Here is a 13765-nt window from a genome sequence, read left to right on the forward strand (position 1 = left end):
TTACGAAAAGAAAGAATGAAAATTATACGTTCACCTAGTAGTCGAGGACATTCGGAAAAAACACTCTTTGAAAACTATACATACATTTACTTCCAAAGGATTATACATGAATGATAAATATATACATTATATGCGCCTCCTTTGAAGACCAACATTATACTTTTATATATAGACTCCATAATATGTACATACAAAGATACCCAAGCTTGATACTGCCTTTGTCCAACTCATTTAAGCACAGGTTGATACACTCACTGCTCTAAGTTCAACATGTTGCTTTCCCTCATTCGTGGGTGAAGAACGATGGTAGCACATGCCTTTTCCTGAGATGAACGATCCTTGCACATATGAGAAACTGATATTGAGTTCAAGGAAGGCTTCTTCTCAGTCAGATCACCCAGGTCATCTTGGTCTTCTGAGATGACTTCCCAATCTTCTTTCAATGAAATTATCTGTGTGCCGCCTTCTTGGTGCTTAACCATTTCAAAGTTGGTTGGTAAGATTACATAATCGTTTACTGGGTCATAGAAAGGATCTGGATCACCAGCCCTAAGCCAGTGCTGAAGTATCTGAAATACATGTCTATTGCAGATTATCCCTCGGTGGTCACCATGGACTCCGACTCTAGCAACTGCATTAAGCCCATCTGCCTGCAAATATGGGGAAACCAACTCAGAAAACTATAATGTTCAAGCCGCTAACGGGAAGACAATTCTATTTACCTAAAAGTAGCAAATAATTCAAATTTCATTAAACCATATAGATGTCATCTAAGAAGGTTTACTTGGAAAAGAATATAGCATACCTTTGCTGATTCCACTGGAACAGTCCCATCACCATCAACATATATGTAATTAGCCTGAGTATGAAATAACAACACTTTAACATGCTGTAACTGACAATGCCAAACATGAAATGGGACCTAAAAATATTAAACACGACAAAAAATTTCAATGAGTCAACACTTGTAGGAGAACAAAAGAATGGAATGATATTATACTATGGATTCAAAATGATAGTATACAGTTGAGTCCTTGAGGCTAGTGTATAAATAAACAAATGAATAATAAATAATAGATTACGAAACTCACAAAGACCATTAGTTTTCCAGCCTGCCCTGTGCTACTTTCAGCAATCTTAGCAGCTTCAACACTGCGCTGAAATGGTACTCTCTCAAAAGAACCAACTTCAGTTCTTGCAACAGTATACGGTAACCTTTCTGCAAACAAACCAACATCAGTCCTCCCAGAATAAGATAACCTTTCCGCAAATCCAAAACCACTCGATTGGTGATCAAGCATTGAAGGCATCACCCTCGTATCAGACCATATTGATGGAGAAGAAAACGAATACCCTTCTGGCCTTCTTAGATATAAATCACGCTCCATAGCTAACTCTCTCCTCACCTCTGCTTCAAGTTCTCGCCTTTGAATAATCTCTTGAGCAATAATCTCTTCTCTTATTCTTTCTTTCTCTACTTCTCTTTGTATTGCTTCTCTTAATGATGGATCAGAATTCATCATATATTCTGATCTCTTAACTTCACCTCCTATAAAACCCGTTGTAAAGAAACAAAACAATAAATCTGAAAACCAGAAGAAACAGAGTAACACAAAAGTGACACCCTTCTTCTGTTGAATCAATACCTGTAAAACTCTACATGACCTGCGATTTCCTTGCAAAGCAACTTTGCCTCCGCTGCCAACTTCAGACTCTTCGCAATAATCGTCATAACAATCATATGGAAACTAAAAATTTCATGATACCATGGCAACGAAAAAGGTGAATGTTCAAATAGTAAACCTGCCCCTGCCAAACCTACAGGAAATGCCTAAGAAGGATTAATGACGACAAATAAACTATCTATCGATCGATTATCGATTTTCGGAAAAAACGTTCTACTATCTATCTATTATGCTTTAACGCCACAATCTTAAATATTATCACATCATCGATGAACCGAGCAAAACAACTATCAATGAGAGAGAATCAATTATAAATGCCTTGAACCCATATAAAAGGCTTTAAAATCCATCAAAAACGTCAACTCTATTAGTAACAGGTGCACACTATTGTTAATTGATATTGAAGAAGAATCAATATGATATGCTGCCAGATGTTCATCAACCAAAACAATCTTTTCCTGTGATTAAGACCAGACAGAAATGAACATATTTCAAATTCATAAATAACTTTGCAAAGTATATATTATTGTATCAACAGAAGGATTACCTTTTTAGCAATTTTGGCTTCGGGCTTTCCTGCTCCCACAACAGTCCATAAGTTCATTAGAAACAACACACCACGTCTAATGTTAAACACATGAATATAAACTTGTAAGAATTATTAATGCTCCAAACATTGTACCTGTTTCAGATGTAGAACTAATATGATTTTCTCCAATTTCAGTAACAGAAGTGTTGGCCTTCTTCGAATTGTTCTTTTTTGGATTATGTGTTGGTATCTTTGAAGCCTTCCTGCCCCCTTTGTTATTCACCTCCCCAAAGATCGACTTGACTTGATTGTGTGACTTCTTCTTCATCTTGTTTATGGAGAATTACAAAACAATGAATATCAGATCAGCGAAGAACTCGTGGGTTTTGGATTTTGGGTGTTTTTATTTATTTGGTTAATAGTAGTCCAAGGTATTTTGGGTTTTAAGGATTCCTAGTTGAAGTCGAAGAGGTTTTTTTTTTTAAGATTCAAATTTTGTGTTTGAATGATTCGTAGTTATTGCGAATTGGTTTAGAGATCGGGCGTGTAATTGTTTTGTTCTTATAATATGTATCTCGATAACATCTAGATAATCTCGAGCAAATCCAACGTCAGATGTAATTTGTAGTAGGGACCGATTTACAAATAATTAAAATATTGTCCTGACTTTTAATTAATTTTGTGTACCTACTTAAAAATATCGGCGTGGTATCTGAAATCCATTATGAGCATTTTTACCACAATAAATAATGGTTTTAGATAATATACCAGTAATTGCAAAACAATAAAAAAATCCTACAACATTCAGGCTGGGCCCACAATGACCTGGACAGAGGACTAACCAGAATTGGCCCAATAAACTTATCGGACCAAATTCAAAGTACAAAGTCCCTTTCTTATCGATTCAAACGTGTTTCAGGCCTGGTCCAGCCCATTGATAGCCCGAGTAGTGTAGTACTGTAGTATGTATTTGTTGGGTCTACACTTGAATCTGGAGCTGTCCTAGCCCAGCACAATGTATCGCCATTGTTGTGTGCCTGTTAGGGCTTGAATGGAATCTGGAGCTGTCTTACATCTTAATGCGTCCGGAATTGCAATTGTTGACTATCTCTTGATTTTCATTTTTTTAAAAAATTTTTTTTTATGGAGAGTTTACAAATTAACTTCACAAGATTTTGTACATCTTATCGAAAAAGAAATTTTGTACAGGAGTTTTAGTCGGCTTACTCGGCTAGCCGCTACCCAATTTGAATACACTCAGACAACTTATCTATTTCATCTGGTCGTCGTACACATTTCTTTACCTTCTTGTAAGTCAATGGAGGACAATGTTTTACAAAAAAGAAGATATAGATGAACATATATGGAAGCCTGATTCAATCCAAATATAATCTTACATATAGCAACATAGTGATTGATCAATTGCGACGTGCCCGTAAAATTTTCTAGAATTTGAACAATTTACCTGTTAACGATCAATATATAAAAAAGTAAGTTCCAAAAGCACCAAGAAGAGCGCATGCAATTCCCTTTCCTTGAGCAAGTTTATCACCAGTGTTGGGTGGCGGAGTTATCTCAGGAGCTGGACTAGGTGGGGAACTACTAGCTTTGGTAACATCAATTCCAAACCTCATTCCTCCTGAACAATGGCCAGGAACATTACAAATAAACCAATACTTCTTTACATCTCTTAAACTCACTTGATCGTTCCCACTCTCATATATATTTAACACCCCGGTACTCGTATTACAGGATCGATATGTATCTTCTGTTACTTCATAGGTGTTATGTTGTCCTGGAACATATTTAAAAACTGTATAGAATAACAATTAGCACTCAAGCTTAAGCAAAGTGCAGACGAATAAAGATTGATTAGTGTAGAGATTAAGGACTAACCAATGATATCTCCCACCGCGAAATGGTACTTTTGTGACCATGCATAGTAATTTACACCTGTGGTCCACTCATCGTCATCACCAACTGTATATTCTTCGGATTTGATTTGGATTATTGTTGACAGAATGATTATAATGATGGTGAAGAAGATGTAAGACATATCAGGATGGGTTGTTTTCATGGTTCGTAATGATGTGGCCTCCCCGGCTTGGAGCAACCGAAAATGTGTTGTTTTTGTTGTAAGAATAAAGAGGTATATGTTGATTTTTTGTTGTCTAGCCGCGTTAGCCTGCTATATTATAAGGTGCCAATTACCATAGTCTCCTGTCACAGTTTATCTCTTATGCTCCCGGAAGTTGGAGGGGCAGATGACTCCTAGGCTCCTAGCACAACCAATATTTTACTTTTCTATGTTATTTGTTATTTTAAATTGTTCATATTTCCGCCAGGTTTCCATATCAAATTTGTCTCATACTCAGAATAGAATTTTAGATGCTTATTCTTTCATATTGTTTAGCATGATTTTACGGTTTTTACCCATTAGAATAGTTTTTCCAGGAGAATCTCATTCCTGGTAAAGCTTGATTATGGCATTACAGTAGAATGGTTTGAATCCAACATCTCAAAATAATTTATAATGTAATCAAGAACATTAATTAGGTATTCGGAGATAAGTTCCTACTCAAATCCTATGAGTACAACAGCAAGTGTAGCCTGTTTATCACTAAAATCTAATTCCTGGTCTACCATCTCCTTGCATCGTTATTCGCTAAGATGATTGTAGTCTCAAGTCAATGCTCCAAAGAAGATTCCTCGAAACTCATAGGGAGGGAGGGACTACATTTTTATTGATGTATCGTGATTCGTGAGTGCCATACGTTATTTGTCACTTCATTAAAATTTATGATTAATCAGATGGCCTCATTCAGTGTCTTACAAAATTGCTGAGAGGCAAGGAGCATTGTCTTATTTGACATTAATTCATTCATGCAATACTCCTCCATTTGGCGAGGGTAGCAATCTTCGATTGTCCAATGTGATAATTTATATATGCCAAGCTAAGTAGCAGACGGCAGTCTCCATTATTATAGGTTATGGAACCAAAGCACTAGTTCTAGAAAGAAATCCAGTTTTGTGCTTGGAAACGCAAACTTAATCAGATATTGAAGGGGGGCAACCTGTATAAGGAATTAAGAACACCTCATGATTTTAAATCGCCTTTTGTGCACGCAGAGTGAGTGAAGAATTATATCCTTTTAGGCGCCTAGCTCTGGACCCTTTTTCTCCCGGTATTCAGCACATCCGCTAAAATGTCAAATTACAAAATTATTTAAAATTTTCTTACCAGTATTCAAATTTTCTTGCTGATCAAAATTAGCAACATATAATATAATGTTAATAATGTTGGGAGATTTCACTAGAAAGTCTTACCTCAATTTAGTTATTTTCTATTCCAAATTATTTCAATTTGGAGCTCATACCAAGGAAATCACACACCTAAGATTTTGGTAGTTATCACAACAAACTCAACAAAGCAAAACCACTAGTTTATCATCACAATTCATAGCAACAATAAATATAAAAGTAAATAATGTAAAGAGACACAAAGATTTAAGGTGGTTCGGTAAATGTTACCTACATCCACATAAGAGCCAAATTTCATTTATAGTAAAGATTGGAGAGTTTACAAGAGGTAACAAGAATCAAGAACAAGAGGCCTCACTCAAACCCTAGCTTAATAGAGCTCCCACAATACCCAAGAAATGAATCACTCAAAGTTGTCTCAAAACCCTATTCTATTTCCTTTATATAGGTACACACAGAAAAATGTGAGAAAATGGGCTTTGGGCCGAAATATAAAAAAATCAGTAAATTTCGGAAGGCATGAGCGTGGGGGTGCACCCCGGATAAGGCGTGGTCAAGCGCGGGTCGCGCCCAACCTCCAGTAACTTTCTCATAGCATGAGCGCGGGTCGCACCTTCTCCAAAGCCAACCAGAGCGCAGGTCGCGCCCAACCTCCAGTAACTTTCTCACAACATGAGCGGGTGCGCTGCGCCTTCTCCAAAGCCAACGAGGCGGGTGGTCATCCCCTTCTCAAATCGAAGAAGCGACATATGGACACCGAGCAAAGCTCGACGGTTCCACAACCCAACAAATCAATAATCAATAATCAATATTAAAAGGATTTAGAGAATAAATAAATAGGCCATAACTAATTGGAAAAACTGCATATACTGAATTTGATTTCTTGACGTTCAAATTTCAGACACGCTTCTTTTGAAGGTCCTCAAATTTGAAATCATACTTCATTTTTGTCCATAAGAAAGTCCCATACATACATTTTGTTTACACAATACTGCTACATTAATAAACAAGTGATCAACTTAAATCCATATGTCAAGAATCATGGATCAAACTGTAAAAGAATTCTGAACTCTGTTGGCGTTATCCTTCACATGAGGAGAGAAAACGAAGTTCATTTTGCGTGAAAATGTCAAAAGCCGACTGCTACTCAAATTGGTTTTGACCAAAAGCGACCAGCCTATCGTGGAAGACTTCCAGTACCTTCAGCGTGACCCGCGCTCGACTTGGTCTTGCCAGAGGCGCGACCCGTGCCCAAGTCTATTTTCAGAAGAAAATTAGGACTGCGAGTTTGCAATAAGAGTTAGAGTTTTTGGCAAAACCTAACACCCAGCAAACACACGAGAGGCAGCACAAAAGTCAGAGAAAAACTCAATCTTGAAAGCTATTAAGATTGAGAGATAACCTTTCTGAGAGACAACCGTCAGAAAGAGATAAAGAGTGATCCCTAAGTAAAGGTGAGACTGAAAGGAGAGATTAATTGTAATTTTTCTTCCCACTTTATAAAAAACTAGCTCTTGTGGAAGTAGGCATCATTGGCCGAACCACGGTATATCTTTGTGTTGTGGTTTGTTTTAATTATGTTTTACATTATTATTTGTTGTTAATAGTTGTTTAGCGAGTTTGACATGTTAGTATATGTTGTAGTTGATATTTAGAATTTGTCTGGAGTTGAATTGTGTTCAAATACAAATTATCTGTGTAGTGGAAGAATTAATTGGTATTGGTATAAACCCCAACAAACTCCACTTTGTTCCAAAGTAGTTACAAGTCCCCGCCATTTCCAGATATGTTTATGAGAGGTTAAAACTACAACAACGGTTCAACACATTAGTATAATATACAATGTGACAATACAATCAAGAAGGCCGTCAACCTCCACAGTTGCACATACAATTAGCAAAATGAAATCATCTGCAGATCTGAACAAACATTTGGAACCAATACACCGCTACGAGATAAAGACTTGGCAGGGAATGGTGCAAGGTCGGCTTATCAGAATCAAGACCTACATTTGAAAAATGCAAAGAGTCAAATAGAGAAAATTTAACATTTCAGAAATTTATGTTCATAACTTAATTATACTTACTGCATCTCTCAGAAAAAAAATATCCGAGATAAGCTGCATGCATAAATCCACAAACGCTCAGATAGAACACTCGGACTAATTCTGCGGATGTAACTCGTAGACGAGACCATGCCCTTCGGTCCTTGAATTCATCCACATCATAGTCGAGGTTTCGTGCTACCTCATCATAAATGAGTGAGAGCTCAAAACTGATCTCTTTTATATCAATAAAAGAGACATAGGATGACCACAGATTATTACGTACTCCTATAACAACTAAACACATATACAACGACCTAAGGGCAGATGAAAATGCATAAATGTAAAGAATAGTGATCGAGGAGCCCCAACGTGTAAAACATTGTAAAGTGTAGTCCCCAGGTAATCTTCTTAATACATTCCTTTAGGTCCTTTACTGTTTGCTTTCCCCTCCAGTTCATATCAACCTGAATTCTCTTCCTCCTATTTGCCTCCACCTGCATTTTATGGTTCACGTGTTCATTGAGGTGCTATTGTTGATTAGACCTAAATCGGATTTCAAACAGAAAAGACAAGACATGATTCTGATAGTAGATTTCAATAAATGACAAATTAAAACACGGTTCATCTCGAGAGTCAAATGGATTACTCCTAAGCTTGTACATTCTCAAAATTGTAAACATATATAGAGGATTTCGTCCTGCTGCAAGTTTCGTATTTAGCAAAAACATAAGGATTATGTTTTTAATCTTGCTCATCATGAGAAAAACCATAGTCTAGTACCGATAAAAAGAAAAAAAGAGAAAACATCATAGAAGAAAAATGTAAGAAAATGTGTGATCAACCCCAGGGCAACCCATTCTATAGACCAGGACACAGAGATAATTTCTGGAATAAATATATTTACAGGCATTAATTAAAGTAAAAGATGAACAAGGAATCCCTGAAAGAATCTAGCAGTATAATAAAGGAAATAGTGGAGTTTTAAAATGTAACAGCAAAGCATTACAAAATTATAGCAAAAATTAAGTTTAGACACTAATGTTGCCTGTTAGAGAGAGGGAGAGTTTCGTTTCTGAAATAATAATATGAAGATAGAGACATAGAGTGCACTGAGTTTCCTACGTCTAGGATTTTGAGACTGTGTGTCACTTGGGTCTTTTTCTTTTCTTCCCGATTGTCTCAAAGCGGTGAAACGGTATTAATCATGGTACGAAATGCCGACGTCAAATGTTGCGATGTGCCCCGAAATAAAGTGTAATCAGTGACGCCCTATTGGTATATGGCAAGATCGCAACAGTTGGCAAATAAACAAGGGAGGGGTTCTAGGGACATAATTTTTTTGTAGATATGTTATTCTAACTGTTCTAAACATTGTCAGAAACAATAAAAAAATTCAAAAATTTCTAAATTTGTCAAATGCTGTCAACAAATAATAAAATTTAGCTAATTGTACACCGTTCATTTTCACTATTTTTAATATCATATTTGGCAAGTTTAGAAATTTTTAATTTTTTTATTATTTGCGATAATGTTTAGAATAACTATTATATCATATCTACAAAAAAAATTAGACTCATCTAAAACTTATAAATGCCCTAACAAAGGTGATGGTTATAACTCCACATCAAGTGACTCTAAAAAAACTCCACCACTAAATACAATGAATTAAAAGTTGATTTTTGGTGGAGATGTTCTCTACCCAACAGAGATCATCCTCACAAAAAATCAGCTCATTTGAAGATGTACACCCTCGCCAAAAATTGTTTATAATGTTATGGGATTATTTAACGGCCCATATTTTTTTAATTTCAGTACAACTTTTGACAAGATTATACATATTCAATTGAGCTGATTTTTTGTAGTAGTGTTCTTGATCATGTGATGTATATCTCCACAAAAAATTAGTCCTGAATTCATCTTATAAATTTACTTTTAGTAGTGGAATAACTTTGGAGTCACTATAAGGTGGAGTTCATATAACCATCTCCTAACAAATTTGAGTTTGTTTACCTCCTCCCAATAAATACAGTGGCGGTGTTGTGGTAGAAATGGATTCCAAATGTTTTTCTTTTTTTTTTTCGTGAACCTACTACAGTTCCCAGGTCTCTCTAGTCTCTATCAACTATTTTTTATGGTATATAACCGTCTATTGAAACCTAGCGCACATGAAAATCTGAAACCTAGCCCTCTGCACGAAAATGTTGTCATCAGCAATTAAAGAATTAGCAAGCACAGGACACAAAGTGATGAGGTTCCATACTAGCTAGTGGACGAAAACCATGTTCCTTGATTCCTTCAATTATCGATCTTAATATTTATTAGTCTCTATCCTCCTTGATGCCATCTATAGTATTAGTCTTTGTCCTCCTTGATGCCTTTAGTTTTGTTTCATTTTCGTTCTCTTTCACAACATAAAGACGGTTATGTAGGAAAGACACTACTGGAGTGGAAACAAAAGGTTTGTGATCTGAAATGAACCCCGGATAGATATATATGATCAAATAGAAAACCGTGATTCCCTCTATACAAGTAGCTAATACTGAAGCAAAAGAGTCTCAAAAAAAAACTATCTGGGCAAGAGGGCGTGTTTTATCTATTGTTTTGACACTATGGCTCAAACAACCCCAAACCACACTCAAACAGTCTCTGGATGGGCAGCTCTTGATAACTCTGGCAAGATTACACCTTATACCTTCAAAAGAAGGTTGTTAACAGATCAATTGCCACTTCCAGCTTGAATACTAGTGTTTGTGTTTGTTGAAGTTTTCTTCTAACAATTTCCTTGACAAATTTTTACTATTGAGATATTGTATTGTATTGTTTGTAGGGAAAATGGTGTCGACGATGTTACTATTGAGATATTGTATTGTGGTATCTGTCACACTGATCTTCACTACGCAAAGGACGACTGGGGGATCACCATGTACCCTGTTGTCCCAGGGTAAGCTGTGACAGCAATACTAATTAATGTGTGTTTACTATTGAATTGATCAAATGCATTTCTTTTACTGCTTTTATACATCTTCAGTGCCGTTTGTCAGTGGAGTGGAGTAGTGAAGTCTTTTCTTTGTCCAAATGAATCAGCATTCTTGAAGACTGTTTGATAACAATTAATTTAGCTTGGGGTACGGAATATCATTTGAAAGGAGTATATATCTACCAACAGATCATGACTTCAAGTTTAGGATATGGAACCATCGCATGTTCATTTATTAATGAATTGGGTTTTCAGACACGAAATTACAGGTGTGATCACAAAGATAGGAAGCAATGTGAGTAAATTCAAGGTGGGAGACAGAGCGGGGATTGGATGTTTAGCATCTTCATGCCTTGAATGCGATCTCTGTAAGGACTCGCAAGAGAACTACTGTGACAATCTCCAATTTACGTACAATGGCATTTTTCTGGGATGGAAGCATCACATATGGTGGCTACTCCAATATGATAGTAGCAGACCAGAGGTATTCTTTTAAAGGCCAGATCTTGTATTCTTGTCGACAAGCCTGATTCCAATAGAATAATTTCTAGTTAATCTTAGGGCAACATATGGTTGAATATATGATTGCCTTAATACAAACTTGCAAATAAAAAAATACTTAAAAAGTTTGCTTTTACGGGAGGCCAGGGCTTAATAAAATGTAATTTGCCCAGGGAATAAAAATGTAAGTATAATTTTTTTTCTTTGGGTTAAAAGAGGTTTCAACTTTCAAGTATACTAGATTGATCTTAACTGAAAGAAAAATATTTATTATGTTCACGATTCCACTATTCCAGTAGATGTAACTATGTAGGTAATTCTAACAGAATATATACACGAAACACTTACAGAGCGTTAATATATATAATTTAACTAAAAGTGGATCTGTAATTTCGATTATTTGTTTTGTTGATGTGATGATTGTGATCTAACGAAAATACCAATTTCTTTTTGCATGTTAAATTGTTATACAATGGTATGTTGTTCTACAGTTGTCAATCTTCTCCGTATTTTACTAGAATGGACATGGAATTTCTCAGTTAATACTATTCTCGTGAATATCCATCCATTGTGTTTTTTTTTATATATTTTCCTCATTTTTCCTGTTCGATGAAAAAGGTATGTGGTGCATGTGCCGGAAAATCTACCTATGGATTCTGCTGCTCCTTTATTGTGCGCTGGGATAACAGTGTTCACCCCAATGAAAGATAATGACATGCTAAATTCACCTGGAAAGAAACTAGGAGTGGTTGGTTTAGGAGGTTTAGGACATGTTGCTGTGAAATTTGGCAAGGCATTTGGGCTCCATGTCACAGTCATTAGCACCTCTCCGTCTAAAGAGAGAGAAGCTAAAGAACGCCTGGGTGCGGATGGCTTTATTGTGAGCACCGATACAGAACAAATGGAGGTGATTCTCAACAAATTTTTTGCAACTAGTATCAGTATGTTTTTTTTTTAATCAATAAACTATTCTCTTTTTTTTTGTCAAAAATTGACTATTCAAAACTAATGAATTCTCACAAAATTCATTGACCTTTTCGTCTCTTTTAAATCTACGTGGCCTTGGCCCAAACTCTGGGTGAATTGGGCTTAGAGCTTGACCAATGGGATTGTGTAAAACACTTTCAATGTAAATTAACACAATTCTCATTAAAAACATTTATCAATGGTATTGTGTAAAATGACTTTTAACTTAAAAGTATTTAAATGGTTGTTTAAAAATGAAAATAGTTTTACATATTTTTTTTAACTAAATTTGTTCTAACTACCTACTACTTTAAAAAATGGGACCTCCACAAGTTTTGCATTATATTTATTTAAACCAATAGGAAGCCAACGAATCCAACACCACTATTTTTTTGAACATTTTGCAAAAAAAATTTATTGGTTCACTCTTGATTGTGTATTTTTACCCATTACACTTATTGTGTAAATTTCTTTTAAAAATACATATGGCTCCTATGTGTTAGTGTAAATTTATACAACTCATTGATAATGCTCTTACATCTTCCTTATTTGCTCTTACATATCTCTTATTTTTTGGGTATTTGTTATTGTCTAGGACTCGTATTGTGTTGAAAATTAAAAAAAACAATTATTCTGAAATTAAAAAAATGTTAAAAAAACAACAATTATTAAAGTGTGTGGAATTTGGTCACAAAAGTTGGTCGAAAACTCTGGCTTAGCGACCGGCTAGGTCATTTATTGTGCAAACCCAACGATATGGAGTACTGTTTGAATTTAAGTCGGCGATATTGGCCGTCAAGAGTTAAAACAGCTTTATATTTTTTCCAAATTCAAATCACAAACTACACTGGGTTTGGGTCAAGTTCCCAAACGATATGGCATACACGCGTTTGGGATTTGAACTTTGAAAAAATAAAGAGATGCTTTTAACCCTTGGACGCTGATGGCGCCGTTGACGAAATCCAAACGATATGTAGCAAGTCGTTTGAGACTTAAAAGCGGTTATTGCCCACGTTTATCAAGTTGACTAAGTCCCAATCGTGGGTTTTGGCCATAACATTTGCAGGATCGTTAAGTTTGGGTAACGAATTAACCCAAATGGCTGTTTAATAGTGATGAATTCAACTTTTAAGATTAAAAGACACTCAGACAATTGTTATTTTTGACTTTTGCCAATGATATGGAATCCGGAAATTATGGTAATAGAAACCTATTTTTTTAATAAATATACCGGGTTTAACCCATCCCTTGTATTTTCATGTTCTTTTTATTGATTTTTTTTTTCGATAAATTAGATTTTCTGCTGAATATGTAAGGTGTGCTTGGATTTTTGGATTCATGAAGTATTATTTTGAAAAGAGAATAAAAAGGTTTTTGAAAATTTTGATCACACTCGACCTCTTGATCCGATAACTGAAAGACCAAGTCTAAGGTCTAACAGGTGTATGCCCAGACCATGTATTTTACGTTGATTTTTTATATAACCATTAGACTCATGCCACATGCCTAGGAATGGGGAACAATTCCAATGTGGATGAGTCTACTATTTTTTTTTAAAGTTTTACAATCCCGAAATTGAAATTATTATTTTCGAAGAGTTCAAAACTCGATAGAGTTCATCGAACTCCCCGCATAAAGAGTTCAAAACCCATTGCATTATGGCATGAAGAATAATCACGGCGAGTTCGTTCAAAACCGAAAGAGTTTTGAACTCGACGTCAATCACCTACGAAGTTCACCGAATATGCTACTTCAACGAACTCGACAGAGTTCAAAACTCGAAGAGTTCAAAACTCGAT

General features: G+C 35.7%; 2 protein-coding genes and 1 pseudogene across 4 annotated transcripts; 1 reads left to right on the forward strand and 2 right to left on the reverse strand.

The window, feature by feature from the left end:
• On the reverse strand, window positions 1-1871 carry LOC147483740 (uncharacterized). 3 transcript variants are annotated; one of them, XM_086577901.1, is made up of 3 exons: window positions 1092-1871; window positions 785-859; window positions 1-650 (listed from the first exon to the last, which is right to left on the reverse strand). In XM_086577901.1, exons 1-3 carry the CDS (start codon window positions 1521-1523, stop codon window positions 252-254), a joined length of 906 nt encoding a protein of 301 aa, XP_086434027.1. In that variant the 5' UTR covers window positions 1524-1871; the 3' UTR covers window positions 1-251. The 3 variants fall into 3 exon arrangements, with proteins under 3 accessions (XP_086434027.1, XP_086434026.1, XP_086434028.1); XM_086577900.1 differs by having other exon boundaries at window positions 806-922; window positions 1092-1870; XM_086577902.1 differs by having other exon boundaries at window positions 806-859; window positions 1092-1868.
• Window positions 1872-3689: 1818 nt separating this feature from the next.
• On the reverse strand, window positions 3690-4291 carry LOC147483741 (basic blue protein-like). Its single transcript, XM_086579633.1, has 2 exons — window positions 4111-4291; window positions 3690-4009 (listed from the first exon to the last, which is right to left on the reverse strand). Exons 1-2 carry the CDS (start codon window positions 4289-4291, stop codon window positions 3690-3692), a joined length of 501 nt encoding a protein of 166 aa, XP_086435759.1.
• Window positions 4292-10086: 5795 nt separating this feature from the next.
• Window positions 10087-12172, forward strand: LOC147483742 (putative cinnamyl alcohol dehydrogenase 6; annotated as a pseudogene).
• The last annotated feature ends 1593 nt before the right edge of the window (window positions 12173-13765 follow it).

Source organism: Coptis chinensis, chromosome 8 (genome assembly GCF_015680905.1).
Source record: "Coptis chinensis isolate HL-2020 chromosome 8, ASM1568090v1, whole genome shotgun sequence".
NCBI classification, from domain to species: Eukaryota; Viridiplantae; Streptophyta; class Magnoliopsida; order Ranunculales; family Ranunculaceae; genus Coptis; species Coptis chinensis.

Coding starts and splice junctions, on each gene's coding strand:
- LOC147483740 (XM_086577900.1), bottom strand. CDS start 1,523: ATGATGAATTCTGATCCATCATTAAGAGAAGCAATACAAAGAGAAGTA. Junction 923..1,091: donor CTGGAAAACTAATGGTCTTT/GTGAGTTTCGTA, acceptor TAATATTTTTAG/GTCCCATTTCATGTTTGGCA. Junction 651..805: donor TTCCAGTGGAATCAGCAAAG/GTATGCTATATT, acceptor CCATATTTGCAG/GCAGATGGGCTTAATGCAGT.
- LOC147483741 (XM_086579633.1), bottom strand. CDS start 4,291: ATGAAAACAACCCATCCTGATATGTCTTACATCTTCTTCACCATCATT. Junction 4,010..4,110: donor CGCGGTGGGAGATATCATTG/GTTAGTCCTTAA, acceptor AATATGTTCCAG/GACAACATAACACCTATGAA.